The following is a 27,085-nucleotide window of genomic DNA, read 5'->3' as shown; positions in this document are numbered from 1 at the left end:
GTTTACTAGCTAATAATAAAAAAATGTAATTGTAATCGTTCAAAAATGTGTATGTTTTCGATAATTCAATGTATTTAAAAATAGTTATTTATAATTTAATATTATATTATGCATTTATATTCTTTGCTGGCATTCGGGCATGCCAAACCATGCACGCAGCAGCCACTTGGTTTAGTTAAAAATAACAGTGTTCTGTTAATGTTGATGCTTTAATAACAAATATTTATCGGGAGCGTGTATGCTGGGATTTCATAAATTTCATGGAGAAAAAAGAAGCGTAACTAGTAATGTAACTAATTACTTTTGAAATAAAGTAATCAGAACAGTAACGTGATTACTTTTAAAAGGAGTAATCAGTAATTTGATTACATTTTCAGAGTAACTTGCCCAACACTGTTTATGAGTGACACCAACTATTATCTGCACAATCTGGAGCAAGAGAACAATATAGTTAGAGTTACTCCAGGAATCTGAAAAAAAAAAAACCTGACAGAAAATATCAATATAAAATTAAGACTAACCCCAGCTAACACAATGACATTTTAAGTCAACTGATCAAAGTGTGGACAGGCAAATTATATTTTTAAGTGTTATATGTATTTGAACAACATTTCCGCAATGTTTTATATTGTTTGATTTCATTTAATTTGGTTGTAACATTTCTAAGAGTTTCCGATTTCTACTAATAATTTACAAATGCACTAACAGCATGTCATGTTTTTGAAATGCTTTTGCAGGGTTTGTCCCTGCGGAAATCCTCCTGGAACATGATTTCAGCCAAACTGCAATTTTGTAAAACATCTGAAATCATCTTAAATCTTATGTATCTTTTTCAGAGTTGAATCTATCCAAAGTAGTCTACAATTACACTTGCATGTGTCAGACTCACTCCAAGAGCTGTGTTGATATGATCAAATATTAAGCTACAATACAGCATAAAAAGATCTCACATCTACAAAATATGTATTCTTGTATTCAGTTTTTAAGTAGAATTGAACTCTCAATAACTATTTTTTCCTTCTGCTTTTTGGTGAATTTTTGGACTTTTGATTGGAGTGTAAGAAATGTAATCTGCTATTAAAAAAAAGTTAACGTTCCTGTTTAGGAACATTTTAGTTGATAGAAATATGGCTAATTTTATGCTCAACAGCAAGGCTGGACAGAGAATATCATAAACCATAAATGAATCATGATCCAACTTCGTTGCTTTGATATAAATGAAGGTGGCACTTGGCCTGAAAAGTTTGCAAACGACTGCTTTATATAAAAATGTTTGCTAATTAAATATATTTATTGATTTTTAATTTCCTTTATTTTTTATTTTCATTGTACAGAGGAAGATTCAGTAGAGAAGCTGTAAAAACGAAAACATGAAAAGGGTTGATATCAAGTGCTCCAGTCATTTATTTTAGAAAAGCAGCCCCAAAGATCACAACAAAATTGAAAAAGGTAATAATCTTTACATAGAGAGAGAGGTAACACCACTTTTGTAAAAGAAAAAAATAAGTGTAATTAAATGTGTAATTTAAAAGTGTTGCGGGGTGCATGAGATTTGCTTTCAATCTTTTCACTACAATATTGAGAGACAAAATGTCATTGCATTACAAGCACAAAGAGCAACTTTGATTGTTTTGTGTGCTTATCTTGTCATGTAGCACCAGCAGTGGCGTCTTCCAGGAGCGGCTTGTGAAGTTCTGGATCCTCCACCGACTGCAAAACCACAAACAATCATGAACACACAGAGCAGCTCTCTGAAACTCTCACGATCAGTGGATCTGACTGATTGATTGTTGTAATAGTGCTGATGATTCAGTACCTTTGCATCTTCATCCTTCTTGCACAAAGCTTTTCCAGTCAAAACACAGAAACTGATGGTCACACAGAGCTGAAGGACAGACAGCACTATCATCATGATATCTAGTCCTCTGAAGATCATCTACAGGTGAGTAAAGATCAGAATGTCAGTTTATTAAAAGGAAAATCAAGTCTGTAAGACATTTATTAATAAAACACAACAGCCCCCCTTCATGTTTTCCCTATCCCTATTAGGAAGACTTGGAATAAAAGCACATTTGGACAATTTTTATAGTTTTTGTAAAAAAACATTCCTTATACTGTGAGTATTTTTAGAAGATGTGCAGTATCTAGTCTTACACCATCTAAAGAAAAGAAAGGTAATCATTACCTCAATGAGGTTCCTGTAGTACAGACAGATGTCATTTCTCCTACTCATTTCAGGGGAAGGCGTTCTATAACCATAACCATAACCATAACCATTATCATAACTTGAATAATAAGAATTGTAGGTTTCACAGTAGTCAGTATGATCATTTGCAAGGTCCACTGAATACAGCACAACAGCAGTGATAGCCAGTGCAGCACTGACTATGTGCAAAACCATCCCGATTATCACCTGAAAATAACAAACAATATATAAGACTTGCAAAACTGGACTTGTCAAAAACACAAATGCCTTTGATAGACACTTACCAGACAAAAATTGGGAAACCTAGCTGCAAGAATACACACGATTCCAGCAACAAGGAACTATAATAAGCAAAAGAAAAACAATAATCACATACATTTATTGACATTAATTGATTCACACCATTAATTGATTTAGAAACATAAAAATGATCAAAATGAGTCTTACCACACTACCGAGCCAAAAGGGTCCCTGGGCTATTCTATACATGTTATAGTACAACCCGACGCATGTAAACACAATCCCCACCGCAATATTGAGGACACCAGTTAACATCTGCACAATCTATGGAACAAGAGAACAGTATTGTTAAGAATATACCAAGTTGGCACAATGACTCTGTAAGTCAACAAATCACATTTTTGCTTTCAGTGTGGTGAGGCAAACATTTTTTAATGTTATAAATAAGTATTTTCACAACGTTTCCAAAATGTTTCATATTGTTTGAATAAATTACATATGGTTGCATAGCCTAAATAAATTTGCATAATACATTTTCTAAAGCACAACATGTTTTCGTATGTTTTCGAGACCCTTAGGGACATTTATTGGAAGAGATGGGAGGAAAAATTCTATTTCAGTAATTTTGAATTCTCTCATAAAAGTATCGCGTTCACCCAAGAAACTTTGTGCTCACTCACAAAAGCACTGAAATATAGTTTTTTCCTCTCAGATCATCTTTCCATCACAAAAAAAGCCCATTTCCCCCATGGAATGGAAAAATAAAAAAGGTCACTTTTTATCTCACAATTCGACTTTTTTCTTGCATTTCTTAATTTACATCTCACGATTCTGTTCCCCCTCCCCCCCATGAAATAAAAACCGTAATTGCAAGTTTATATCTCACAATTCTGACTTTTCTTCTCAGAATTGTGGGGGTTATATCTTGCATTAAGTAGTTAACATAAAATAAAAAAGGTAATTGTGACTTTTTAACTTACTTTTTAAGTGTGAGATATGAGCTGAGAGAAAAAAAAATCTGAATTGTGAGAGAAAAGTTGTGATTACATTTTCCCATTTTACCAACACCGTGTCCCTTTAGGCAGGGGCTCTGTGGTTTCATAACATTTAGGTGTTTTAAAAGATGTTTTTAATACATTGTGTACTAACATAATCTAACTCTAACCAAATTTCTGCATTTTTCATGGAATGTTTTTTAAAGTTCCATCCAAAAATCTACCCAAAGTATCCTAAAATCACAAGACCTGAACATATCAAAAAGGCATTTTGCAATTAATGTAAGTGTCAGACTTACTCCAAAACCTGTGTGGACGACCTTCAGTTCCCCTTTTTTGATGTCCTGGGACACAGAACAGACTGGACTGTAGCACAGAAAACCCAGAATCTGACACAGTACGGGCCATTTGCTCTTCGGGTTTGAGGCGATGGTGATGACCGTCAAACCCTCACCTTGAGACACTGTCAGAGGCATGCTGCAGACGAACAGATTCGGTAGGTAACAATGGCCAATCCTTCTGTATGAAACAAGAAGAAGAGCAAATTACCATTTCAGGAGAACCAGTATATTCATTAATTATATCAGGAGAGAGAGAGAGAGATAGACACAACTTTAACACTTTTAATGAACTCAAATAATAATAAAAAAGAAGAATGTAGCCTAAATTAAATATTCTCCACAGTATAAATATACATGATTTTCAAAACAGCATTGCTGACTGACTTAAGTTTTGTCGCCTATTTTGGAGGAAATTGTCCGCGCGAAAATCCACCTGCGTTATTATAATTTCTATATGGAAGTTGTGGTGCAGGATGTTTAACCACATCTTTAACATTCTTGTCTTTTTATTTTTGTTTTAAGTTTATTATATTATTGTTAATAATCTTAAGAAACACTGTGTTACCTTAAACTCAACTTGTGTGGCACGTCTGTGAGTCTCAGGGCAGATGAGTGCAGATAGCACGACTCTCTGGGGTTTTTTAAAGGCGGAGTTTTGATTTTTCCCGGCAGTGACTTCCTCATAAACTGTAAACAAGTGTAACAGGAAAGTTGTCCATGACTTGATTCACCGTTTAGAAACTGAAGATGTAAGTTGTTAATAATAACAACCAATGTTACTTTCCTTCACTCCACAATGTTTAAAATCACATGAAAGCAAGATTTTAAAAGGTTTCAGGGTGAATCTAAAATGTAGCTTCTGTAAATGATTGATTAGGCATGTAAACAGCGCCATCTAGATTGGTATTACGGTATAGAGCGAGACTGGGTTCATAAAGGCCTACAGTACTTGTCATGTTTTTAAGCTTAAAGGGGTCATATGATGCGATTTCAATTGTTCCTTTCTCTTTGGAGTGTTACAAGCTCTTGGTGCATAAAGAAGATCTGTAAAGTTGCAAACTTTTTAGCAACATCATATGACCCCTTTAAATATACACTTCTACACAGCAATTCATTTGGCTATGAAGAAGCTACTGCATGTATTTTGGAGTCAAATGCATCCTGTTTTTATTTATAAGTCATGATTCAAGATAAGTCATGAGTACTTGTAGTCGCTATTTACACGATGAGGTGTAAATAACTACAAGTATAAATACCGTCTAACATAATTTGTACTTAGTATAAGCATTTATTCCTGTTTGTATTTCCTCTGCCTTTTTATGTCTGTTTCTCAATCCCTTGTAAGGATACAATTGTTCTCATGTAGTTCAAAAGCTACAATAAATGTTTTCTGTTTTTTACCTGACTTTTTCAAAGTTTTTTTTTCTGCAAATGGCAAGGAAACCAATAAGGGTCAATGGGGGAGTCAATTTGACCCCAACACAAAAGTCGTAACAAAATTTGTACAGACTTTCCAAAACACATCTATGTGTCAAAACTTTGCATGCACACACATGACCCTAAATGAGAACTATTCACAAACATTCAAGAAGAAACAAATAGTTTAACCAGTATTTTGAGCAGTTTGAAAATCGAGTTTGGGTCGGATTGACCCCATCACACAATAGTGATGCCAAAAAAAACCATTTGAAATTAAATGGCTTACAAAATACACACAGACGTTTTTCTGGATGGTTTATACTGTTTGTCACACATAAGGTGCCAATAACCGCGAACTTTGAGTCATTTCATACAGTGAGAGCTGCATGTGTAGTGAAGTCGATGACACTCCACGCCACCAGAGGGCGCTGTGGAACAATCGGCGTTTGCAGCACTTTTCCCCGCTGCTTGTTGGTTCGATGATGTAATGAAGTAAAAGAAGAGTAAAGATGGCGGAGAATAGCGGCACGGATCCTGCCGTGGAGACTAACACTGAGGAAAATGCTGCCGCTAGCGCGACTATCATTAAGGTCACCGTCAAAACACCGAAGGATAAAGAAGAAATAGCCATCGCTGAGGACTCATCTGTCGCACAGGTGATTTTTTGGCGGTTTCTTGTTGTTTGTATCACCCGGGCGTTCGTTACACCAGCGGCTAACCTTAACAGCTTTAGCCGGAGAGCTAACGATTGACGACGAACAGTCCAACGCCGAAAATCGTCGCAGGGGATATTTAGAATGACCTCCACTTTTGCTATTGCTTAAATTAGGTTATTTTGAGTATCTTCTTAAAAGTTTTTGGTCTTTCAAAACGCCTGTAAAGTAAGGCTTTCTAACTAGCCGCTGTCGTTAAAGAAACGGCCTGCTCAGGCAGAAGGTTCTAGTCTGTCATCTTTGGTCGCGCTCTTTCTGTTTTGCTTTGTATTGTTGACTTCAAGAATATATGGATAAATTAAATAACATGTTAGGTAGCTTTTCCTGTAATGGTGATGCCAGCAGTGTTTATGCCAGTTCATTTGACCAGTTGCTGGTTAATGTTGATGTTTACGAGATCAGTTTTAATAAAAGAGACTGTGATGTTGCACAAAAGTGAGGTTTTATTGATCTGATTTCACGTATAACATCATAACCGCATGTTTATGTCCTCATAACAGTTTAAAGAGGAAATCTCCAAAAGATTTAAGGCGAAGCAGGACCAGTTGGTTCTGATTTTTGCCGGTAAGATCCTGAAGGATGGAGACACGCTCGGCCAGCATGGCATTAAAGACGGACTCACGGTTCACCTGGTTATCAAAACCGCACAAAAGTAAGATGATCTGCTTTTAAGGGTCAAAACACAACTGGTATTTTCATATGCAAAGCCATAATGTGTTGTAGGATAATGCCTGCGCATTATGGATGGCTCACATTTAGAGTGTTTTATCCTTTTAGGAGTTCAAGTGGTAGTTCGCAGACCTCTGCCTCTTCTGGCCCTGGACCATCACAGGGTAACACAGCTGAAACCGCTAACCCCAGCCCGGCCAGCAACCTTGGCACTCCCGAGGGCAGTGGGCCATCCCCAACCCCGACACAGCCACCCAATATACTAGGTTAGTAATGTTTTTAAGTTTGTTTATATTAGATGTCAACACGTTGTCTCTTTTAAATGTAATTTCATAATATTGTTGGTGTTTTGTGTTGCAACCAGTGCTGTTATAGTTAACTACAATTATCAACATTGTTTTTGTTTGTTGAATTAAAATAAAATCAGCCCTCTACGGACACCTTGGCAATTGAATCGCCATTGGCTAGTCAGAGAGTGTTCGGCGAGTGAAAATATATCTGTGCTAAACTTATACTTGGCCTCCAACTCACACACTGGCGAGTAAAATCTGAGAATTTATTAGCAATTGGCTAATATTAGACATAATTTAGTCGTCCAGAGTGAAGATTTAGTCGCATATGCGAGTGATTTACTCGCAATGTAGAGGGTTGTAAAATACAAATATCAGACGAAAAGCTTAAACTTAAACCTAATAGAAAATAAATGTTGCCTTGGCAACTAACTGAAATAAGTATTGAATAATTAAAATGACTGAAACTAAAACAAAAATATTTAAGTTTAAGTTTAATATTATAAAATAAATAATATTAAAAAACAAAAACTAATAAAATGTACCTATTTCCTAATTTATTCAAACTTGTATACACACACACACACACACACACATTTATATATATATATATATATCTATCTATCTCAATTTGAGTTTGTTTATATTGTGGATCAGCTCATTGTCTGTTTTTAATGTAATTTTACAATATTGTTGTGGTGACATTTTGCCATGTAGTATTTGTCCAGTTTATTGGCTGAATTTTTTTCTAAATTAGTTTCTTTTCTACAAATAATTGTTTGAAATACAAATACTGTGAATCCTAATGTAGTATTTTGTTCTTTGTAAGACAGTTCTGTAATTTTATTTTCTTTTGTTTTACGCTGGTTCTCCTTGTGTGTTTTCAGCTGGGTTTGGTGACCTCTCGGGCCTGGGTAACCTTGGGATGGGATCTGCCAACTTCATGGAGCTTCAGCAACAGATGCAGCGACAGCTCATGTCCAACCCTGAGATGCTGTCTCAGATCATGGAGAACCCGCTTGTGCAGAGCATGATGTCCAACCCTGACCTGATGAGGCAGATGATAGTGGCAAATCCACAGATGCAGCAACTAATGGAGCGCAACCCAGAGATTTCACACATGCTTAATAACCCAGAGCTCATGAGACAGGTATGTTTTTGGACTTGTACTACAGAATGGAAATTTACAAGCTAATTGATTTGTTTGCAATAATAAAAAGTGAGTGATATTTGTCTTCACAAAGTTCTTTATTCCAACTTGCACCAATAAAAGGTGTGCATTTGCTTCATTGCATTAAGGAACTGATTAGTTTTTAGTAACATTCTTTTTTTGCTTGTTAAGACAATGGAGTTGGCACGAAACCCAGCCATGATGCAAGAGATGATGCGTAACCAGGACCGGGCGCTTAGCAACCTCGAGAGTATTCCCGGGGGTTACAATGCTCTTCGGAGGATGTACACAGACATTCAAGAGCCCATGTTTAGTGCTGCACGTGAACAGGTCAGATACATTTAATGATTTAAAAAATATATTTATTTGAATTAGAAAATAATGTAATTTTAATTAAAATAAATAAAAAGGTTTTCACCTAAAATATTATTGAATTGATCAAATTCAAAGTCAAGTCTCAACACTCATTTGAAATGGCTTACAGTAAGTGTTAGGCAGGTTTCACACCGCAAGCATAAGCGGCGCGTGAGCAGTGCTGAAGCGATGGATTCGGCACAGATTCTGTTTTTGCTGCACCGCTCACGCTCAATTAAAGTGACAGCACACTTATGACTGACAAAATAAATGTGATTTCACACAAAATGTGCTAAAAATGCATAGAATTTAACAAGAATTGGACTGTCACAAAACAAAATGAAGAATCAAAAATATGTATAGAAGATTTATCCATTTAAACTTGTTTTTAATTTCAGTTTGGGTTGAAGTATGGTGTATTACTAAAAAAAAACAGCATGTTCTATATCGAAGTATGACTGAAACATCTGTTTTTGTTGTTTACTATGCGAATCCCCATGCTAACCAACTTTCAAGATTTTAAAACTTTCAAGTTTATAACTGACCAACTTCTAAAAACAAATTTATAGTTGTCTTTGTAAAGTAATATGTAGCTTTGTAGCCGCTGCTGTGACGCTGTACAAACGCTTCCAGTGTGAATACTCTTGTGAGTCTGACGGTGTAGTTACTCTGACGTGAAGCTGACACGAAGCTCAAGCTTGCAGTGTGAAACAGGCGTTATATTGCATCATCTTATGTTGAACAGTTTGGAAATAACCCTTTCTCGGCATTGGGTGGAAATACTGATAACTCCGGAGTACAGCCATCCAGGACTGAAAACAGAGAGCCCCTGCCAAATCCCTGGGGTCCCCCTGACACCACCACCGCCACCACCACCTCTGGGACGGCTAGCACCACCAGCTCCACCACAAGCTCAACCACACCCAGTGTGTCCAACCCTCTGGGCATCAGCTCCTCTAGCCTTGGAAACGGTAATGGCCGTTTATGTAAACATTTGGCTTTAATTTTAAAACCATGATGTTTTTTTTTTTTTTTGAGGATATGTTGTAGTAGAATTTGCAAGAAGATAATGTAAGAGCACAGATTATTTATTTTGTTAATAATAATAATGAAAAAAAAAATCTGGTCAAATACTGCATAAAAGGGTTTACATCTCGGTGTAGAATTACTTCGTTTCTCGAATTGATTTTATGTTAAACTATTTATTTATTTATTTATTTTACTATTTTTTTGTGGTTTGCTTTTAGGTATGTTCAACAGTCCTGGCATGCAGAGCCTAATGCAACAGATCTCTGAGAACCCTCAGCTAATGCAGAACATGCTTTCTGCTCCTTATATGCGCACCATGATGCAGTCACTGTCCCAGAATCCTGATATTGCCTCACAGGTTGCAAGACCATCATTCCCAAAAGTTCATAATTCATAGAAGATTTAATTTACTATGATGATCTGTTATTAATATGTTCTAAAATCTAAACATTCTTTCAGGTATTTATGAACAACCCTCTCTTTGCCGGAAATCCACAGCTGCAGGAGCAAATGAGACAGCAGTTACCTGTATTTCTACAGCAGGTGTGTTCAGTTGGAATTGTTGTATATTATGTCAGTGGGTTGTAGGTTTCGTTTGTTTTTATTTGCTAACTGATTTGTTTTTCTGACTCTCTTGCAGATGCAGAACCCAGAATCCCTTTCTGTCATGACAAATCCTCGAGCCATGCGAGCCCTAATGCAGATCCAGGAGGGACTGCAAACCCTTCAAACCGAAGCCCCTGGTCTCATGCCCAGGTGCAGTTCCATTTGTTAACCACTATAGAAACATGCAGGGCAAATGGATAGGACTTTTGTTTTTATTTATACACACAAAATATATATATTTTTTAAAGTAGTCTCTTATGCTCACCAAGGCTCCATGTATTTGATCAATAATACAGAATAAACAGTAAATAGTGTGAAATATTATTATTATTATTGTAAATGTATTTAAAATGTAAATTATTCATGTGACGCAAAGCTGAATTTTCAGCAACCGTTACACCAGTCTTCAATGATTTTTCTTTTTATAATTATCAATGTTGAAAATAGTTGTGTTGTGTAATGTTTTTGCTGCAACTATGATACTTTTTTTGTTTCTTTAATTAATAGAAAGTTAAAAAGAATAGCATTTTATAAAATGTTTTTTTGTTTTGAAACATGTTGTAATGTTTTTGCTGCAACTATGATACTTTTTTTGTTTCTTTAATGAATAGAAAGTTAAAAAGAATAGCATTTTATAAAATGTTTTTTTGTTTTGAAACATGTTTTTTTTTCTTTCTTTTTTTTCACACTTATAAATGGTAATACATCATATTTTCCACAAAAATATTAAGCAGCACTGAATAAGAATTTTAAGTTGATTTATTGAAATAGAAGTATTTTAAGCATTTGAAGTTTTGAGAGTATATTGTGAGTTTTATATCGCTTAGTTACTTCGTTCTCTACAGAGTGAGAAACCCTTAAGAACACATCCTCTTTCTACTAGTTATCTCCCTCTTGGCTTTGTCGTCAAGTAAATGCAGCTTCCTCTAGATTAGAGCTCACATGCTTGCCTATTAAATGGGTTTGTTTTATTCCTGTTATGTAAATTAGTTGACGGGTCCCATAATCTAAACAATTAAATGTGTCTTGTCTCTTTCTAGTCTGATACCTGGTGGGATGGCTGCTGGTATCCCTGGTGCCCCACTGCCCACAGGGGTGAATGTGACTCCTGAGAACCCTCCGCCCTCAGGCCAGGGCCCCGCCCCGGCCCCGGCCCCCACCCCCACTGCTGGGACAAACACCGCCCAGCAGCAGCTCATGCAACAGATGCTACAGATGTTTGCTGGAGGGAATGCATCGGTACTTAAGTTTTTTTTGTTGTTGTTGTTAATAACATTATTAGTATTTCCCATTAATTACCTATATTCTGCTGACGGGCCAAAATCTAATCTGTCCCGGCACAGTTTCATAATGAAACAAAAATATTTTTAAGTTCTCATAATAACATAAACTGTCTTGTGTTTTGTGCCATTCATTTGGCAAAGAATCTGTCAAGTGAACTGAAATCGAATGCACAATATGTCGTAGTGCCCTTACGAAATTGCAAAAGGAAGTGTTTCAAAGCGAGGCACGCAGTTTGCTCACGATCAGCTTGTGATCCACATTTTTAACATTTTTGTGGACAGGTTATTACAGCATTTCACCAGCTTTGTAATGAGACTCATTTGTGAACCTGTTTTCACTGAAACAGCAGGTTTCCTCCAAGATAACAGCTCAAGGGTTTCACTATTGCAAGTGAAGAAATTAAGACAAAAGTGTTGTAATTTTCCCTGTTGGAAAGTAAAATATGCTCATTACAAAATATTCATTTTTCAGTTTATTTTACAGTGCAGTTGTAATACAGTAATAATATATTTACAGACTTATGTATATAATACTCAGATTTCTACTACTACTACTAAGAAAACTATCAGAATATAATAATTATATTATAATTGTTTAACTTCCTAAAAACCAGTGTGACTGAGACACTATCACTATCATAACTAAAAAGAGGTTTGGAGTCCAGGTACAAGTCAGCGCAGAGACTTTTTAACTCCGGTCAGGTTAGACACTGAAAATGGGCTGGAGCAGACTTTAAAATGTGCAAAATTTTCTTCTGGAAGGTGTATCACCAAATCTTGTGGGAAATACTGAGTATGTTGTGTATATTTGATTGTGCTCACTTCTTTTCACCTTGCTTTGCAGACTCCGACTCCGGAAGTGCGTTTCCAGCAACAGCTGGAGCAGCTGAGTGCCATGGGCTTCATCAACGGGGAAGCCAACCTTCAGGCCCTCATCGCCACCGGGGGCGACATCAACGCCGCCATCGAAAGACTGCTCGGCTCTCAGCCTTCCTAATTCCATCAACAGAGCGTGCGAAGGGAGACAAGAAGCAAACATAGTCCTCATCACATAAAATCTGACAAGCCCTATATAGACAGAATTCCAATTACTCTAATCGTGTGTTTTTTTAAAGTTTTTTTTTTATGCTTCAATCAGTCGATCTCTGAATCAACAGCAATGAGGGTTTCAAATTGGTTTCTTTGAACAAAAAACAAAAAAAACAAACCAGAATCGCTGTGTAATGATGTCACACTAACCCCCATCACTAGTAAGACGGGACAAAGCTTACAATTGCTGAACCAAGTTTAAGTTACCATTACTTACAATTAGAACACATTCACCTGAGGCACTACTCGGTGGTTAGGGGAATAAAATCCATACGCTTGATTTCCGAGGCCCAGAGGGATTCTTGTCTTCTGTGAAAATGCTTGGTTTCCTTAATTTCTCCATGTTTTTTCTAATTCATGCCTGATCAAACCAGTATTTATTGCAGAAACGTAGAGCTTACCCTGTACTCCCTTTCCGCCCTCCTCAGTTGACATTGATTTGAGCGTTCCTTGACATTTTGATGCGTTAATCAAAATCTAATAGACATGAACATGTTGGAGCACTATAACACCTTGACTCTGATCGCTTGCACTTCAGCTATTTTAGAAAGGAATGAGTTTTGGAGATGAGATTTGGAAAAGATATTCAGTCATCTCTTTAGTCGGTTGCCTTTGTGAGGAATGTACATTGACCGTAAAGGCTTGTCATATGGGTAAGGTTGTAACAAAGCATCAATAAAATATTTCTCCGCTTAACAAGCAGTGGCGAACGTAGACACCATTTGTTTTGATCATATCTTTATGTTTTGACATAGTGCCTGGACCACACTTGTATTGTATACTGGATACATCATCATCAAGTTGATCTGGCAAAAAACAAAACATTGTGAGTTATGAGGGTGAACCAGTCGAAGATTTAAGTTAAGATATTCCTCCGTGATAATACCCTAACAAAGGGCTTTCTTAACTTAAGAGGTTGTTGCACTCATCTCCCAAAAGAGAGTCAAAACAAAAAGGTTGTGAAGTCTCGAAACTATTTTTTGTGTTTAAATACAGTTATAGACATTTGAACTTGGTTAAAAAATAAATTAACAGTTAAAGCGTGCTTAGAAGACGCTATCGACACGATACCGCTCGAGTACTGCCATTATTTGTGATTTTATAACGCATTTATAAGTCTCCAGTATTAAAAGGTGGGAAAAAAAGTTTTGTTTGCGCCTCAAAATTAAAATGACAACCTTTTAATTTCTTAACCAACAAAAAACAACCCTCCTTTTGTTTTATTAATGACCCGAAAAACATAAATAAATCATCCATGTTACGTTCAGTTGTGATGTAGGCCACGTTTTGTAGTTCGCAAGCACTGCCATGACACTACATTTCCCATGAATCATCAGCGCGGAAGTTAGAAGTCAGCTGATGTTCTTGTTGTGCTTCTGGAAGTTCTTGCTATAATTTTTGCTAAAATTTAAACGTGTATTAATATTATTGCCGTTTTCCTTTAAATTATGTTGCGTCCTAAAGCATTAACACAAGTACTCAGTCAAGCAAACACCAGTGGCGTACAAAGCACGCTGTGAGTATATGAAATTCAGTCTTTGTTCATATCAGTAGCTAGCAGATAAATTGGTAAACAATATTGTACATTTATGTTATTAACATGTTATTATAACATGTTCTCTTAAATTAGAATTAAGTTATTTTGTTGCGTTTGGATGTTGTTGAGTAATGTCGTCTTGCATGTTAAATCATTATGATTATGATGTTAAATCATTAGCTATGTCATATTCATACTTGAGCTATACTTAAAAATCACGAAATATCGTTGCATTAGATTACATAAATCAAATCTGTCATTATTTTAGATAAATATAGCACACACACACCTTTCAAGCAAATCATGACTCAAAAATAAGTTTGTTTAAAGGGGTCATATGATGCGATTTCAAGTTTTCCTTTCTCTTTGGAGTGTTACAAGCTGATAGATTTAAGTTAAGATATTCCTCCGTGATAATACCCTAACAAAGGGCTTTCTTAACTTAAGAGGTTGTTGCACTCATCTCCCAAAAGAGAGTCAAAACAAAAAGGTTGTGAAGTCTCGAAACTATTTTTTGTGTTTACATACAGTTATAGACATTTGAACTTGGTTAAAAAATAAATTAACAGTTAAAGCGTGCTTAGAAGACGCTATCGACACGATACCGCTCGAGTACTGCCATTATTTGTGATTTTATAACGCATTTATAAGTCTCCAGTATTAAAAGGTGGGAAAAAAAGTTTTGTTTGCGCCTCAAAATTAAAATGACAACCTTTTAATTTCTTAACCAACAAGAAACAACCCTCCTTTTGTTTTATTAATGACCCGAAAAACATAAATAAATCATCCATGTTACGTTCAGTTGTGATGTAGGCCACGTTTTGTAGTTCGCAAGCACTGCCATGACACTACATTTCCCATGAATCATCAGCGCGGAAGTTAGAAGTCAGCTGATGTTCTTGTTGTGCTGCTGGAAGTTCTTGCTATAATTTTTGCTAAAATTTAAACGTGTATTAATATTATTGCCGTTTTCCTTTAAATTATGTTGCGTCCTAAAGCATTAACACAAGTACTCAGTCAAGCAAACACCAGTGGCGTACAAAGCACGCTGTGAGTATATGAAATTCAGTCTTTGTTCATATCAGTAGCTAGCAGATAAATTGGTAAACAATATTGTACATTTATGTTATTAACATGTTATTATAACATGTTCTCTTAAATTAGAATTAAGTTATTTTGTTGCGTTTGGATGTTGTTGAGTAATGTCGTCTTGCATGTTAAATCATTATGATTATGATGTTAAATCATTAGCTATGTCATATTCATACTTGAGCTATACTTAAAAATCACGAAATATCTTTGCATTAGATTACATAAATCAAATCTGTCATTATTTTAGATAAATATAGCACACACACACCTTTCAAGCAAATCATGACTCAAAAATAAGTTTGTTTAATATTTACCAGCGTGAACTCAAGGAGAACTGACAAACATCCACTTAAAACCACCAAAACACCTGTTTACGTTTAATGAATTAGTGTTCATTGGGCAAAATGATTTAATTGGTTTGTTTAAGTTGTTTGATATTGGTTTTAGTTTTTTGGCCACTTTACAGGTCAAAGGCATATATATGAAGTGCTATTGTTTTGTTGTATTTTAGGTTATTGAATAATGAAGGCTCTCTATTGGCATATTCTGGATATGGAGACACTGATGCAAGAGTCACTGCAGCCATAGCCAGCAACATCTGGGCGGCTTACGACAAAAACGGACACCAGGCCTTTAATGAGGACAAACTGAAATTCATTCTGATGGATTGTATGGTAGGATTGAAATTGAACAGTTGGGTTATAGTAAATGATTGTGAATGCTGATCTTTGACATATGCAATAACATGCATTATACAAGATATGCACAAATTCAGCACAGCAGATGCTATAGGCCGTGTCTGGATTTACCAAACATATGTGCTTTTTTGGAATTGCACCATGCCAGAAATAATACTAACATGATGAACTATTGTATTGTTCTACAATAGTTTTCTTTACAATGTGCTGCATATTACAGGAGGGCAGGGTGGCCATTACACGTGTTGCAAACTTGTTGCTTTGCATGTATGCCAAGGAGACAGTAGGCTTTGGGATGCTTAAAGCCAAGGTGAGATTTGGTGTGTATATATAATAACTCTTATTTACTAAGAAACAAATTCACATGGCATGTATTTTCATGAGCAATCAAAGTAACTGTGTTTGTTATGTTCACAGGCTGAAGCTTTAGTGCAGTACCTTGAGGAACCACTAACACAAGTGGCAGCGTCGTAGGATGTACTTCTGTGTATTTGTGTACATTGAAACAGAAACTTCTGAAGATCTTGGCCTTTATAATATATTATCTATGGCTTTATTTATTTGCATACTCTATATGATTGCTATATCAAACTGTGTGGCTATTAGACCCAAAATAATGCTTTGCATGAATCATTAATAATTACATTTGAACTGCATTTTCCCTTTTCTTTGTTTATGTCTCAGTATTTTTGCAGTCAGTGTCAACAATATGAAATACATTTTGAATAATTTTTTGTTACATGTTGTTATTTTACCTTTAAAACAAGAAATTGTTGCTTTTTATTAATTATGTGTGGAATAATATTCGTTGAACCAATAATATACAAAGTAAGGAATATTTTATACGCATTTCATTCATCTGAAAATTGTGTGTCATAATGAAATATCACTTTGTCTTAGTTTGGGGTTTCTGCATTTCTTAAAAAGGCCTTAGAGTCACACTTTTACAAATTGAAAAAGCTGTAAAAGTTCTTAAATCAGAGCACTAAATCTTGAATTCATAAACTCTTGGCATTAAATCTGCAAAAATATCTTCCTTTTGTGTTTTTGTCTTGTTTTTCAGTACAAATATCTAAGCATCCTTAAATCGAGGTACATTTACTTGAGATGCAAAAAGATATGAAGTCTCTTTTTCTGAGAAATTGAACAAAATTAATTGAGGTTATACTTAAAACAAGAACAAATATGTGTCAATGGGGTATGAAAACATTTTTGGGCCAGATATTTGTTCAAATTTAATCATAAACTCACTTCATTTTGGTCAGTTTCTCATAAAACAAGACTTCTTATATTGTCATTTTGCTTCTAAAGCAAGATTTAGGAATCTTTAAACATTTGTACTTTAAAATAAGACAAAAATTCTGATGGAAGAATGTCACTTTTTTTGTAGCTTTTTTTTTTTGTAGTTATTTCCATATTCTAGTGGTTGGGAGCAAAGGTATTCAAGCCATAAGCTTGAATAATTAATTCAAAAGTAATGGAGATCGATTGGAAGTTGTATCTTCAAGACATTTACATTTATAGACCATACTGATGTTTTGTGTTCCATTCAAATTATTCCTTATATTCTGTTTTCTTGGTCTTAAAAAGCATAAAATGTATCTTCATAAAACCTGCAGAAACTCTCTATAATATTTGTGTTCAAGCAGTAATTAACCATGTAATCCATGACATGCCTTACTGATCTTAGGAGAAACTGCTTCAAAAGAGCGATTGGTTGCATATGGTGTGTATGTCATCATTTCATTGGCTGAACAGGTGCACTATTGCACCCAGTTTCATTTGACTGCACCTGCTCTCGCCCTACCTGTTTGACCTGACTTGAGCGCACCTAAAGTCACGCCCACTTCCCCCAGGTAAGGCACATTTGATAGTGGAACTGCCAGGCTAAATAACAAGGCTAGTTCCTTGTACAAACAACTGAACTGTCCACCATTAACGGTGGCGTTTCATTTATATTCCTTACTGTTTTTCTGCTATTTCAGGTCAGCCACTGCATAGAGAGGGGGAACTTACATTCTTAGGTTTCCTTGGAATTGGTTGGGATTTTGACTCATGCAGCACTAGCACTAACATCGATTAGTGAAGGAAAATCTGCTTACAGGAGAGACAAATAAGCTTCTATAATATGCTTAAACCTTGTATGATTCTTGTTTTCTAATACTATTTTCCCTTTTTTATGTGCATAATTGCCCCCTCTCCTGACATAATATGATAAATTAACTCCAATCCCAGAAATGTCATAATAATCCTATACATGGGTGGAGTGTTGATTTTACTTTTGACATGTTTGAGTCATTCTGAGTTTTCATAAGGAGTGCTATACTGGGACTTACTGTTCATCCAGTGTTGGTTTGTTTTGAAAGAAGGATATGATGATTATATCTGCTTCTGTCTCAAGTTTTAATGAACAACAAGCCTGGACAATTTCATAATAAGGATGCAGATTTGTGACTGTACAGTACATTTTGCCTCTTAATGTTGCACTTGTTATTGAAGAGTTACTTGCCACAAAAGTCCAAGACAACAAATTACATCACGAGTTTGTGAGTGGCTGGCCTTTTAATCCACAACTAATCGTTGACTTTACACAAGTGAATGTTGCTTAATACACCACGCAGAGGTGTTGGTAGTTGGTAGCTTAATACACCAAGCTTTTCCAGCCAATGGATCCTCTTCAGTGAATGGGTGCCGTCAGAATGAGAGTCCAAACAGCTGATAAAAACATCACAATAATCCACAAGCAATCCAAACGACTCCAGTCCATCAATTAATGTCTTGTGAAGTGAAAAGTTGCATGTTTGTAATAAACTCATCACTATAACTAATCATGTTTTAACTTCAAACAGCTGCTTCTGGCTAAAATATGAGTCCATAATATTGCTTAATATATAAGCAATATAAAATAATAATAACTTGACCCTCTAACATATGCTGCGTTACACTACCCGGGACTTGTCACAGCACTTATATTGTTGCTCTTTTGTTGGTTTGAATGCTGTTCGCTTTGGAAAAAAAGCGTCTGCTAAATGATTAAATGTAAATGTAAAACACCTTGATGGATTTGTTTCTTATAAACAATCCACTTTTCACTTCATAAGATGACAACTGCAGAGGATCCATTGGTGAGCAAGTGATGTGATGCTAAATTTCTCCAAATCGGTTCCCATGAAGAAACAAACTCATCTACATCTTGGATGGCCTGAAGGTGATACATTTTCAGCAAATGTTCATTTTGGGGTCAGATATTCCTTTAATACTTCTTATAAGCTTCTATAATATGCTTAAACCTTGTATGATTCTTGTTTTCTAATACTATTTTCCCTTTTTTATGTGCATAATTGCCCCCTCTCCTGACATAATATGATAAATTAACTCCAATCCCAGAAATGTCATAATAATCCTATACATGGGTGGAGTGTTGATTTTACTTTTGACATGTTTGAGTCATTTTGAGTTTTCATAAGGAGTGCTATACTGGGACTTACTGTTCATCCAGTGTTGGTTTGTTTTGAAAGAAGGATATGATGATTATATCTGCTTCTGTCTCAAGTTTTAATGAACAACAAGCCTGGACAATTTCATAATAAGTACATAATAAGTAATACAGTACATTTTGCCTCTTAATGTTGCACTTGTTATTGAAGAGTTACTTGCCACAAAAGTCCAAGACAACAAATTACATCACGAGTTTGCGAGTGGCTGGCCTTTTAATCCACAACTAATCGTTGACTTTACACAAGTGAATGTTGCTTAATACACCACGCAGAGGTGTTGGTAGTTGGTAGCTTAATACGCCAAGCTTTTCCAGACTCATACGCACCTCCATGTTTTCTTGCAGTGGTTCTTATTGGAGAATCTGGCGTTGGCAAGAGCAAATGTTTTAACTTCAAACAGCTGCTTCTGGCTAAAATATGAGTCCATAATATTGCTTAATATATAAGCAATATAAAATAATAATAACTTGACCCTCTAACATATGCTGCGTTACACTACCCGGGACTTGTCACAGCACTTATATTGTTGCTCTTTTGTTGGTTTGAATGCTGTTCGCTTTGGATAAAAGCGTCTGCTAAATGATTAAATGTAAATGTAAAACACCTTGATGGATTTGTTTCTTATAAACAATCCACTTTTCACTTCATAAGATGACAACTGCAGAGGATCCATTGGTGAGCAAGTGATGTGATGCTAAATTTCTCCAAATCGGTTCCCATGAAGAAACAAACTCATCTACATCTTGGATGGCCTGAAGGTGATACATTTTCAGCAAATGTTCATTTTGGGGTCAGATATTCCTTTAATACTTCTTATAAGCTTCTATAATATGCTTAAACCTTGTATGATTCTTGTTTTCTAATACTATTTTCCCTTTTTTATGTGCATAATTGCCCCCTCTCCTGACATAATATGATAAATTAACTCCAATCCCAGAAATGTCATAATAATCCTATACATGGGTGGAGTGTTGATTTTACTTTTGACATGTTTGAGTCATTTTGAGTTTTCATAAGGAGTGCTATACTGGGACTTACTGTTCATCCAGTGTTGGTTTGTTTTGAAAGAAGGATATGATGATTATATCTGCTTCTGTCTCAAGTTTTAATGAACAACAAGCCTGGACAATTTCATAATAAGGATGCAGATTTGTGACTGTACAGTACATTTTGCCTCTTAATGTTGCACTTGTTATTGAAGAGTTACTTGCCACAAAAGTCCAAGACAACAAATTACATCACGAGTTTGTGAGTGGCTGGCCTTTTAATCCACAACTAATCGTTGATTTTACACAAGTGAATGTTGTTTAATACACCACGCAGAGGTGTTGGTAGTTGGTAGCTTAATACACCAAGCTTTTCCAGACTCATACGCACCTCCATGTTTTCTTGCAGTGGTTCTTATTGGAGAATCTGGCGTTGGCAAGAGCAACTTGCTGTCACGGTTCACCAAGAATGAGTTTAATCATGACAGCCGGACGACCATCGGAGTGGAGTTCAGCACAAGAACTGTGCAGCTAAACGGTCTCACCATCAAAGCTCAGATCTGGGACACTGCCGGACTGGAGCGGTACCGGGCCATCACTTCTGCGTGAGTTTAACATGGTATAATAAATGGTGGTGCTAAACAAGTAAACATGCCCATAGTTCCCCAAAAATGACAATTATGTCAATTACTCAGTATCATGTTGCTGTTGTTGTTTTCTTCTTCTTCTGTGGAACATAAAACACTTTTTCATAAAAGGGAATGGTGACCATAAATTCATTTAAAAAAAACTTTGATTTATTTTACTGTAGTTAATTATTTTTATTTCTTACTTACATTATACACTACTGTTGGGGTAGGTGTGATTTTCTTAATGTTTTTGAAAAAAGTCTATTCTGCTCACTATTCTGCTGCATTTATTTAATTAAAAATACAGTAAAAGAAAACACAGTGATATTGTGAAATATTATTGCAAATTAAAATAACTGTTTTCTATTTGAATATATTTTCAAATGTAATTTATTCCTGTAATATATTTTAAAATGTAAATCCTGTAATATATTTTAAAATGTAATTTATTTAATTTATTTCAGCATAGCTGAATTTTCAGCATCATTACTCCAGTCTTCAGTGTCACATGATCCGTCAGAAATCATTCTAATATGCTGATTTGCTGCTCAAGAAACATTTCTTATTATTATCATGAATGAAACCGGTGTACAATTCGTCCAATATTTTTTACTGAATAGAATGTTCAAAAATACAACATTTAGAAATGTTTTGTAACAATGTGAATGTCTTTACAATCACCTTTGATCCATTTAACGCAAAAATATGAATTTATTTAAAAAAAAAATAATAATAAATCATGGTCACCATCCACTTCCATTGATGGGGACAGAGCAGTCTGGTGAGGAGATGATGACATTTATTTTAATTGAACTAAATTTGACAGAATAATAGAATTTGAGGTGAACTGTCCGTTTAAGTAGTTCGCTCATACTCTGAATATGTTTGTATGCAAATACATTATTAACTGCATATAAATTGCCATTCATCTATTCTTTAGCAAATTTAGAAAAATATAACACATCATGTTTCACCACCCATTGCTATACAATTCGTTTCTCACCTGTTGTTCTTCTAAACCGTCTTCATTATGTGATCTTGCTTATGACCATGTTTTATGACAGTGTTCTGCTCACTCAAAAAAGGATGTTAATTCAGTCATCTGATCTGATCTGATCTGTTTTCCTGTATCTCAGTTATTATCGAGGAGCGGTTGGAGCTCTACTAGTCTATGACATTTCAAAGCACTTGACGTATGAAAGTGTCGAGCGCTGGCTGAAGGAGCTCTACGATCACGCAGATCCTCATATCGTAGTGATGCTTGTGGGCAACAAAACGGACCTGTCAGCGGTACGATCTGTTCCAACAGCGGACGCAAAGGACTTTGCAGGTCATTACTGAAGACACCTTATTATATTATACCAGTTTACACAAAATTCACACAGAAACTCAAAGGTCTTCACGAGATCCCTTCGAAATGAAAGCTCCACCTAACTTGAAGAAATTACAACAAATATAATAATAATACAATTTATTAAAACACACAGAAACTCAAAGCTTTTCACTACAACCTGCCAAAATAAATGTTCTTTCTAACTTGGAGAAATTATGAAATTATGTATATTACTATTGCACAGTAGAATGTACTTCTTAAAGTAATAATAATAATTATAACATTTATTAAACATTTTTAAGGAATATTAAAATGCTTCATCCATGTTTTAATTAAAAATAGTTATTATTTTATTTATTAAAAATAAAATAAATTATTACATTTTTGTTTGACTACATTTGAAAAGATTACCTAAATTGTTAGTTTTATAAATCGATTTGATTACACATTTTTGATAGTAAATTTATGTTTTTTATATTCTGTGCACTCCTGACAGTAAAATAAGCCACTATACAGCCATATAAAGGGCCAGTAATGAAAAAATAAAGTCTTCACTCTAAAGAAAACCAGTAAAAATGTACTGTAAATCAGGCGCAATGTACTGAATAATATGAAGGAACTTTGAAGGTGTTTACCTGTATTTTGAATTTTGCACTGCATTGCATTGTGTTTTAGAGTTAACGGAAATGTAAATGAATGTAGTTTATATTTCTAGTCTATTATCCAGTCTAACCTATTTTTTTTAATTCAGTGAAAAGTGACGTGACATGTGGCCAAGTATGGTGACCATACTTGGAATTAGTGCTCTGCATTTATCCCATCCAAAGTGCACACACACAGCAGTGAACACACACACACACCGTGAACACACACCCGGAGCAGTGGGCAGCCATTTTTTTGCTGCAGCGCCCGGGGAGCAGTTGGGGGTTTGCTCAAGGGCACCTCAGTCGTGGTATTGAAGGTGGGAGAGAGCTACATACATTCCCTCCCCCCACCTACAATCCCTGCTGTACGAGACTCGAACCCGCAACCTTTGGGTTACGAGTCCGACTCTCTAACCATTAGGCCACGACTTCCCCATAATAAAAAAGAATGAAACCCCCACTGTAAGAAAAAAAAAATCTGTATAAAATGGATAATGTCCTAAAATCACCAGTTCATTTTCTGTTAAATTTACAGACATTTCATTAAACCCTCAAATCATAATTCAAATGATGGGTTAAACACCTGTAGAAAAAAAATTAGTACAGAAAGTTCCTTCATAGTACATTAGGTTGTATTTTTACGGACTTCTCTTAGAGAGTATATATTATATATCATTTAGCACAATACTGACTTTGTCAACCAAAATCAATCTTGATATTCATCATTCTTTTTTTATAGAAAATAATGAAACCTAATCTGTGGGGCAAAACGCCCCCAGGGGGCATTGCTGAATTACTGTTAGTTACTCTGTCCTGAACATCAAATCCTTTGTTTTCCCATCAAATGTATTCTAACTAGTTGGTTGGATTAAATTATATGGACTTTATATTTAAAAATTACCTCAAGTTAACATCAGGTAGCTAGTTAGCTAATTGTTAGCATTAGCTAACAATGCTATTATAATTTTGTAATTCATAATTATTTGATATTCTTTTTAAAGAATACTGCATGTACTCTGATTTAGCTGTAAATGTGTAAATCAAATTGCTTTGTCAGACTGGGGGGATTTTAAACCCCCTCTCCCCCAAACTGTGGGGCAACTTGGTTTATAATTTATGCCATTGTCACAAAAATTATGAGAACTCTTCTGGACACATTTAACTTTTGTTTCACAGAGAAAAATTACACAGCACCCCCCCTGTCAGTTGCTGCTGTTGACACAATAAAGAAATATACAGAGCATGTAATTTTCCAATAAGAATTAAAGCAGAACTATGTGTGAAAAATATCTGAATTGTTTTTTTTTTCACAATGAGTCTCAAGTGCAGTTTGCAAACAACAACAACAAAAAAAGGGAAATAAATCTGATTACACACAAAAGTTTGAAAATGCACACTGAATATTTATGAATCATCATCATTCAATAAACAGAATAATAAATATGACTTGGAATATTAATCGATATGACCAGTTTGAATTGGAACTGGCAATCATAAATGTTGAAATAATTATGATTATTTATATTAATTGTGAAATACACCACTATATATATAATTGGAACTTTATAAAAAGTCTCTTATGTTCACCAAGGCTGCATTTATTTGATGAAAAATACTGTAAAAATAGTAATATTGTGAAATATTATTACAATTCAAAAGAACTATATATATATATATAGTTTTTGTTTTTGAAAGAATATATAAATTACATTTCTACTGAAGTGGCATTTCATTTTCAAACACTGATGACTGACTAATAATCTCATATGTGTAATTCTGAATGGTGCACAGCCCTGCCTCCTCACTGCCTCCTACGTGGCATTTTCAGGTCCCATCATCCTCCGTGAAGCAGTGAGTGAAGTCACGCTGTTGAATGTGGAAGAGCTCACCTGAAATATACCCGTGGCCCCGTGCTTTTTTTAAAGCTATTTTTGTAATGTACCGATAGACCACCTCGTGTTTATTATACATTATAGTTTTATTCAAAGGCGTATATTGATTATATTTTAGTATCATTATACTGTGTTTATATTGCCTGACGACAACTATAAAAGACACACCTGTGACGTTACACACCTGTACGGAAGCCCCATCAAACATTTCATTGGGTCACAGAGGCACACTCGTGTGATAGACAGGTTAGTTGGCCAATAAGATCATCGGAAAGGCGGGGCTACATCTCAGCACAATGACGTAAGTGTTTGCCTTAAGATGAGACAGCAGGGCGAAACTTGGTTGACGTAGCCCGGCAACATCGTATCAAAGTTGATTAGCTGTAATGTTTAGCTTATTCGGAACCTGTTTCTCTTAACGGCTACTTTACATAGGCTATACCCGTCGACAGAAGGAAATAAATAGTATATTTAAATTTTTTTGATTCTGAGAGTCTTTAACGCATGAAACGCACGTAGTAATGAAGCGCAAGTGATCAACTGATGCGTCTCATAAACAAAGTTTCCTTGAAGAGCGCCTTGTGGTTCTCCAGAAGAGCATAACGTCTTTATATTTGAAAACACGGACTTGTTATTAAGCCTGTAAGAAGATTATAGCCATGACGGGTAGAGAGGACGAGTATGACTATCTCTTTAAAGGTGAGCACCACGTTCGTTTATGCACTTCAAGAGCAGCTGACTTTCAGAAGAGCTCCTGCATGTCGTCTTCATGTGTTGCTTTGTCATAGGATGTCTTCTTTTTCTATCCTAAAACACAGATTAGCATATCCAAGCTGTGATTTGCAAGCAGGTCCAAGTTGGTCAGTCGCTGGTAGACCACCTTGGACCAGCAAAAAACCAGCTGGTCACACTGGCTTTGGCTGGACAAGCTGGTTTTTAGGACATGGTGGCAGGCAAACCAGCTTATGATCATCTTAGAGCAGGTAGAACCAAGTGTCATGTTCCAAAACACAACTACCTTCTTACTATGGATTTTCCAACAGGGCAAATGCATAAAAGGCATAGAAATTATATATTTGAATAATTTCTAAGTGCCATTTTTTTGCTTGATTTTATAATACACAACATGATTGGCTTCTCCTAATATGTCTTGTTTTGTGTTGTAATTCTCATGTAGCTTTAATTGTCACCCCCTATTTTTGAACATAGGCTTGAAAGTGCACTATCCAAACTTAATAGTGTCAGCAATTTAAGCACAGTTAAACCGGTTATACCTGTATAAATCAGGTCCTTCTCAGGATGGGTTTGCATTCAGGAGGTTTTAAAAACTCTCCTTTGTTCTAATGAATCAAATCTCTTTTGCTTCAGAAGATCACTCGGATCATTCATTTGTCCTATTTTTGATATATAACCAATTATTCAAGATTGAAGGAGATCAAATGTAAAAGTTTGAGAATTTCCCTTAGTAATCGACTACTGAAGTGAATGCTAATGGTATTATTTTTTACTAATCTGACCTCTTTGATGTCTGCAGTGGTTATGTCCATGAATTTGACACTTCCATTAGTCAAAGTTCTGCCCTTGACCTCCATGTGTGTCTAAACTGTCCGTGCACCTTTCGCTGTTTGACCATGAATCAATCAGTGCTGTTCAATCACCGCTCTGCTCTTTAAACATGTCTGTCCACTAGCTTTAAAACAAGCAGTAGTCTCTAGTGCATTCCTGTGTGCCTAACTCCGATATTATTAGCTGAGACATCTGTTATGGATTTCGTTCTTGATTCATGTTGACGAGTTGGCAACATTAACCCAATTTATTTCAGGTTTACATTGAATACAATTTTTAAATTGTCATTATTTAATCACCTTCATGTTATGTTCCAAGTCTTCTTCTGAAGTCTCACAACATCTTTGTGTGATGAATAGACTGGAATTTGTCATTAACTAATAATCTTTCCCTCAACAAAAGCTTTGAAATCATATTCACTTTCACATTTAAAAAAATCGAAATATATGACATTTGATGTCCTTGAAGCATCTTTTATTATTTTACATGAAAGTGTTCCTCTTATCTCTTACAGTATGCCCACCTAGGCTGCACTGATTTCATAAAAAAAATAAAAAAAGATTAAAAACAATTCACACACTATTTTGTGAGATTTTTATGTTTTAAAGGGGTCATATGATGCGATTTCAATTTTTCCTTTCTCTTTGGAGTATTACAAGCTCTTGGTGCATAAAGAAGATCTGTAAAGTTGCAAAGACTAAAGTCTCAAATCCAAAGAGATATTCTTTATAAAAGTTAAGAGTTAACCACGCCTACCTAAAACGGCTCGTTCTAACACGCCCCCACATACCTACGTCACTATCTGG

General features: G+C 35.5%; 5 protein-coding genes across 8 annotated transcripts in view; 4 read left to right on the top strand and 1 right to left on the bottom strand.

Annotated features, from left to right (window-relative positions):
• Positions 1-1,380: 1,380 nt before the first annotated feature.
• LOC107726651 (uncharacterized) lies at positions 1,381-4,481 on the bottom strand. Its single transcript, XM_016536313.1, has 7 exons — positions 4,348-4,481; positions 3,741-3,960; positions 2,654-2,770; positions 2,491-2,547; positions 2,186-2,413; positions 1,817-1,936; positions 1,381-1,710 (listed from the first exon to the last, which is right to left on the bottom strand). The coding sequence occupies exons 1-7, from the start codon at positions 4,464-4,466 to the stop codon at positions 1,648-1,650; spliced, it is 924 nt and encodes a 307-aa protein (XP_016391799.1). The 5' UTR covers positions 4,467-4,481; the 3' UTR covers positions 1,381-1,647.
• A 1,199-nt stretch (positions 4,482-5,680) lies between these two features.
• On the top strand, positions 5,681-13,229 carry LOC107726678 (ubiquilin-4-like). Its single transcript, XM_016536361.1, has 11 exons — positions 5,681-5,857; positions 6,415-6,566; positions 6,692-6,849; positions 7,761-8,023; positions 8,216-8,374; positions 9,144-9,369; positions 9,646-9,785; positions 9,887-9,970; positions 10,068-10,183; positions 11,074-11,272; positions 12,161-13,229. The coding sequence occupies exons 1-11, from the start codon at positions 5,711-5,713 to the stop codon at positions 12,311-12,313; spliced, it is 1,797 nt and encodes a 598-aa protein (XP_016391847.1). The 5' UTR covers positions 5,681-5,710; the 3' UTR covers positions 12,314-13,229.
• Positions 13,230-13,752: 523 nt separating this feature from the next.
• On the top strand, positions 13,753-16,800 carry LOC107726652 (ragulator complex protein LAMTOR2). 3 transcript variants are annotated; one of them, XM_016536315.1, is made up of 4 exons: positions 13,753-13,921; positions 15,546-15,708; positions 15,953-16,042; positions 16,150-16,800. In XM_016536315.1, the coding sequence occupies exons 1-4, from the start codon at positions 13,854-13,856 to the stop codon at positions 16,204-16,206; spliced, it is 378 nt and encodes a 125-aa protein (XP_016391801.1). In that variant the 5' UTR covers positions 13,753-13,853; the 3' UTR covers positions 16,207-16,800. The 3 variants fall into 3 exon arrangements, with proteins under 3 accessions (XP_016391801.1, XP_016391802.1, XP_016391800.1); XM_016536316.1 differs by lacking the exon at positions 13,753-13,921 and adding an exon at positions 14,821-14,992 and having other exon boundaries at positions 15,953-16,052; positions 16,150-16,799; XM_016536314.1 differs by lacking the exon at positions 13,753-13,921 and adding an exon at positions 14,821-14,992 and having other exon boundaries at positions 16,150-16,798.
• Positions 16,801-20,521: 3,721 nt separating this feature from the next.
• Positions 20,522-22,303, top strand: LOC107726654 (ras-related protein Rab-25-like; the record flags this gene model as incomplete). Its single annotated transcript, XM_016536317.1, has 2 exons — positions 20,522-20,820; positions 21,981-22,303. Coding segments are annotated over 2 exons (504 nt in total), but the record flags the coding sequence as incomplete, so codon positions are not given.
• Positions 22,304-24,896: 2,593 nt separating this feature from the next.
• LOC107726679 (ras-related protein Rab-11A-like) overlaps positions 24,897-27,085 on the top strand; it is a 17,795-nt gene continuing 15,606 nt past the window's right edge. The window contains exon 1 of one of the 2 annotated variants that reach the window (XM_016536363.1): positions 24,897-25,412. In XM_016536363.1, the coding sequence (XP_016391849.1) occupies positions 25,373-25,412 (40 nt within the window). In that variant the 5' untranslated portion in view covers positions 24,897-25,372. Of the gene's footprint in view, positions 25,413-25,548; positions 25,773-27,085 lie in introns of those variants that run through there. The other variant, XM_016536362.1, reaches the window with a different exon arrangement.

The sequence above is a fragment of the Sinocyclocheilus rhinocerous genome, unplaced genomic scaffold (assembly GCF_001515625.1).
Source record: "Sinocyclocheilus rhinocerous isolate Xijiao unplaced genomic scaffold, SAMN03320098_v1.1 scaffold5, whole genome shotgun sequence".
Lineage (NCBI taxonomy): Eukaryota > Metazoa > Chordata > Actinopteri > Cypriniformes > Cyprinidae > Sinocyclocheilus > Sinocyclocheilus rhinocerous.
Note: the sequence above shows the minus strand (reverse complement) of the source record. Positions and strands in the feature narration are given on the sequence as shown.

Coding starts and splice junctions, on each gene's coding strand:
- LOC107726651 (XM_016536313.1), bottom strand. CDS start 4,466: ATGAGGAAGTCACTGCCGGGAAAAATCAAAACTCCGCCTTTAAAAAAC. Junction 1,937..2,185: donor ACTACAGGAACCTCATTGAG/GTAATGATTACC, acceptor ACTCACCTGTAG/ATGATCTTCAGAGGACTAGA. Junction 1,711..1,816: donor AGAAGGATGAAGATGCAAAG/GTACTGAATCAT, acceptor GTGGTTTTGCAG/TCGGTGGAGGATCCAGAACT.
- LOC107726678 (XM_016536361.1), top strand. CDS start 5,711: ATGGCGGAGAATAGCGGCACGGATCCTGCCGTGGAGACTAACACTGAG. Junction 8,024..8,215: donor ACCCAGAGCTCATGAGACAG/GTATGTTTTTGG, acceptor TTGCTTGTTAAG/ACAATGGAGTTGGCACGAAA. Junction 8,375..9,143: donor TTAGTGCTGCACGTGAACAG/GTCAGATACATT, acceptor TATGTTGAACAG/TTTGGAAATAACCCTTTCTC.
- LOC107726652 (XM_016536315.1), top strand. CDS start 13,854: ATGTTGCGTCCTAAAGCATTAACACAAGTACTCAGTCAAGCAAACACC. Junction 15,709..15,952: donor TCATTCTGATGGATTGTATG/GTAGGATTGAAA, acceptor TGCATATTACAG/GAGGGCAGGGTGGCCATTAC. Junction 16,043..16,149: donor TTGGGATGCTTAAAGCCAAG/GTGAGATTTGGT, acceptor TTATGTTCACAG/GCTGAAGCTTTAGTGCAGTA.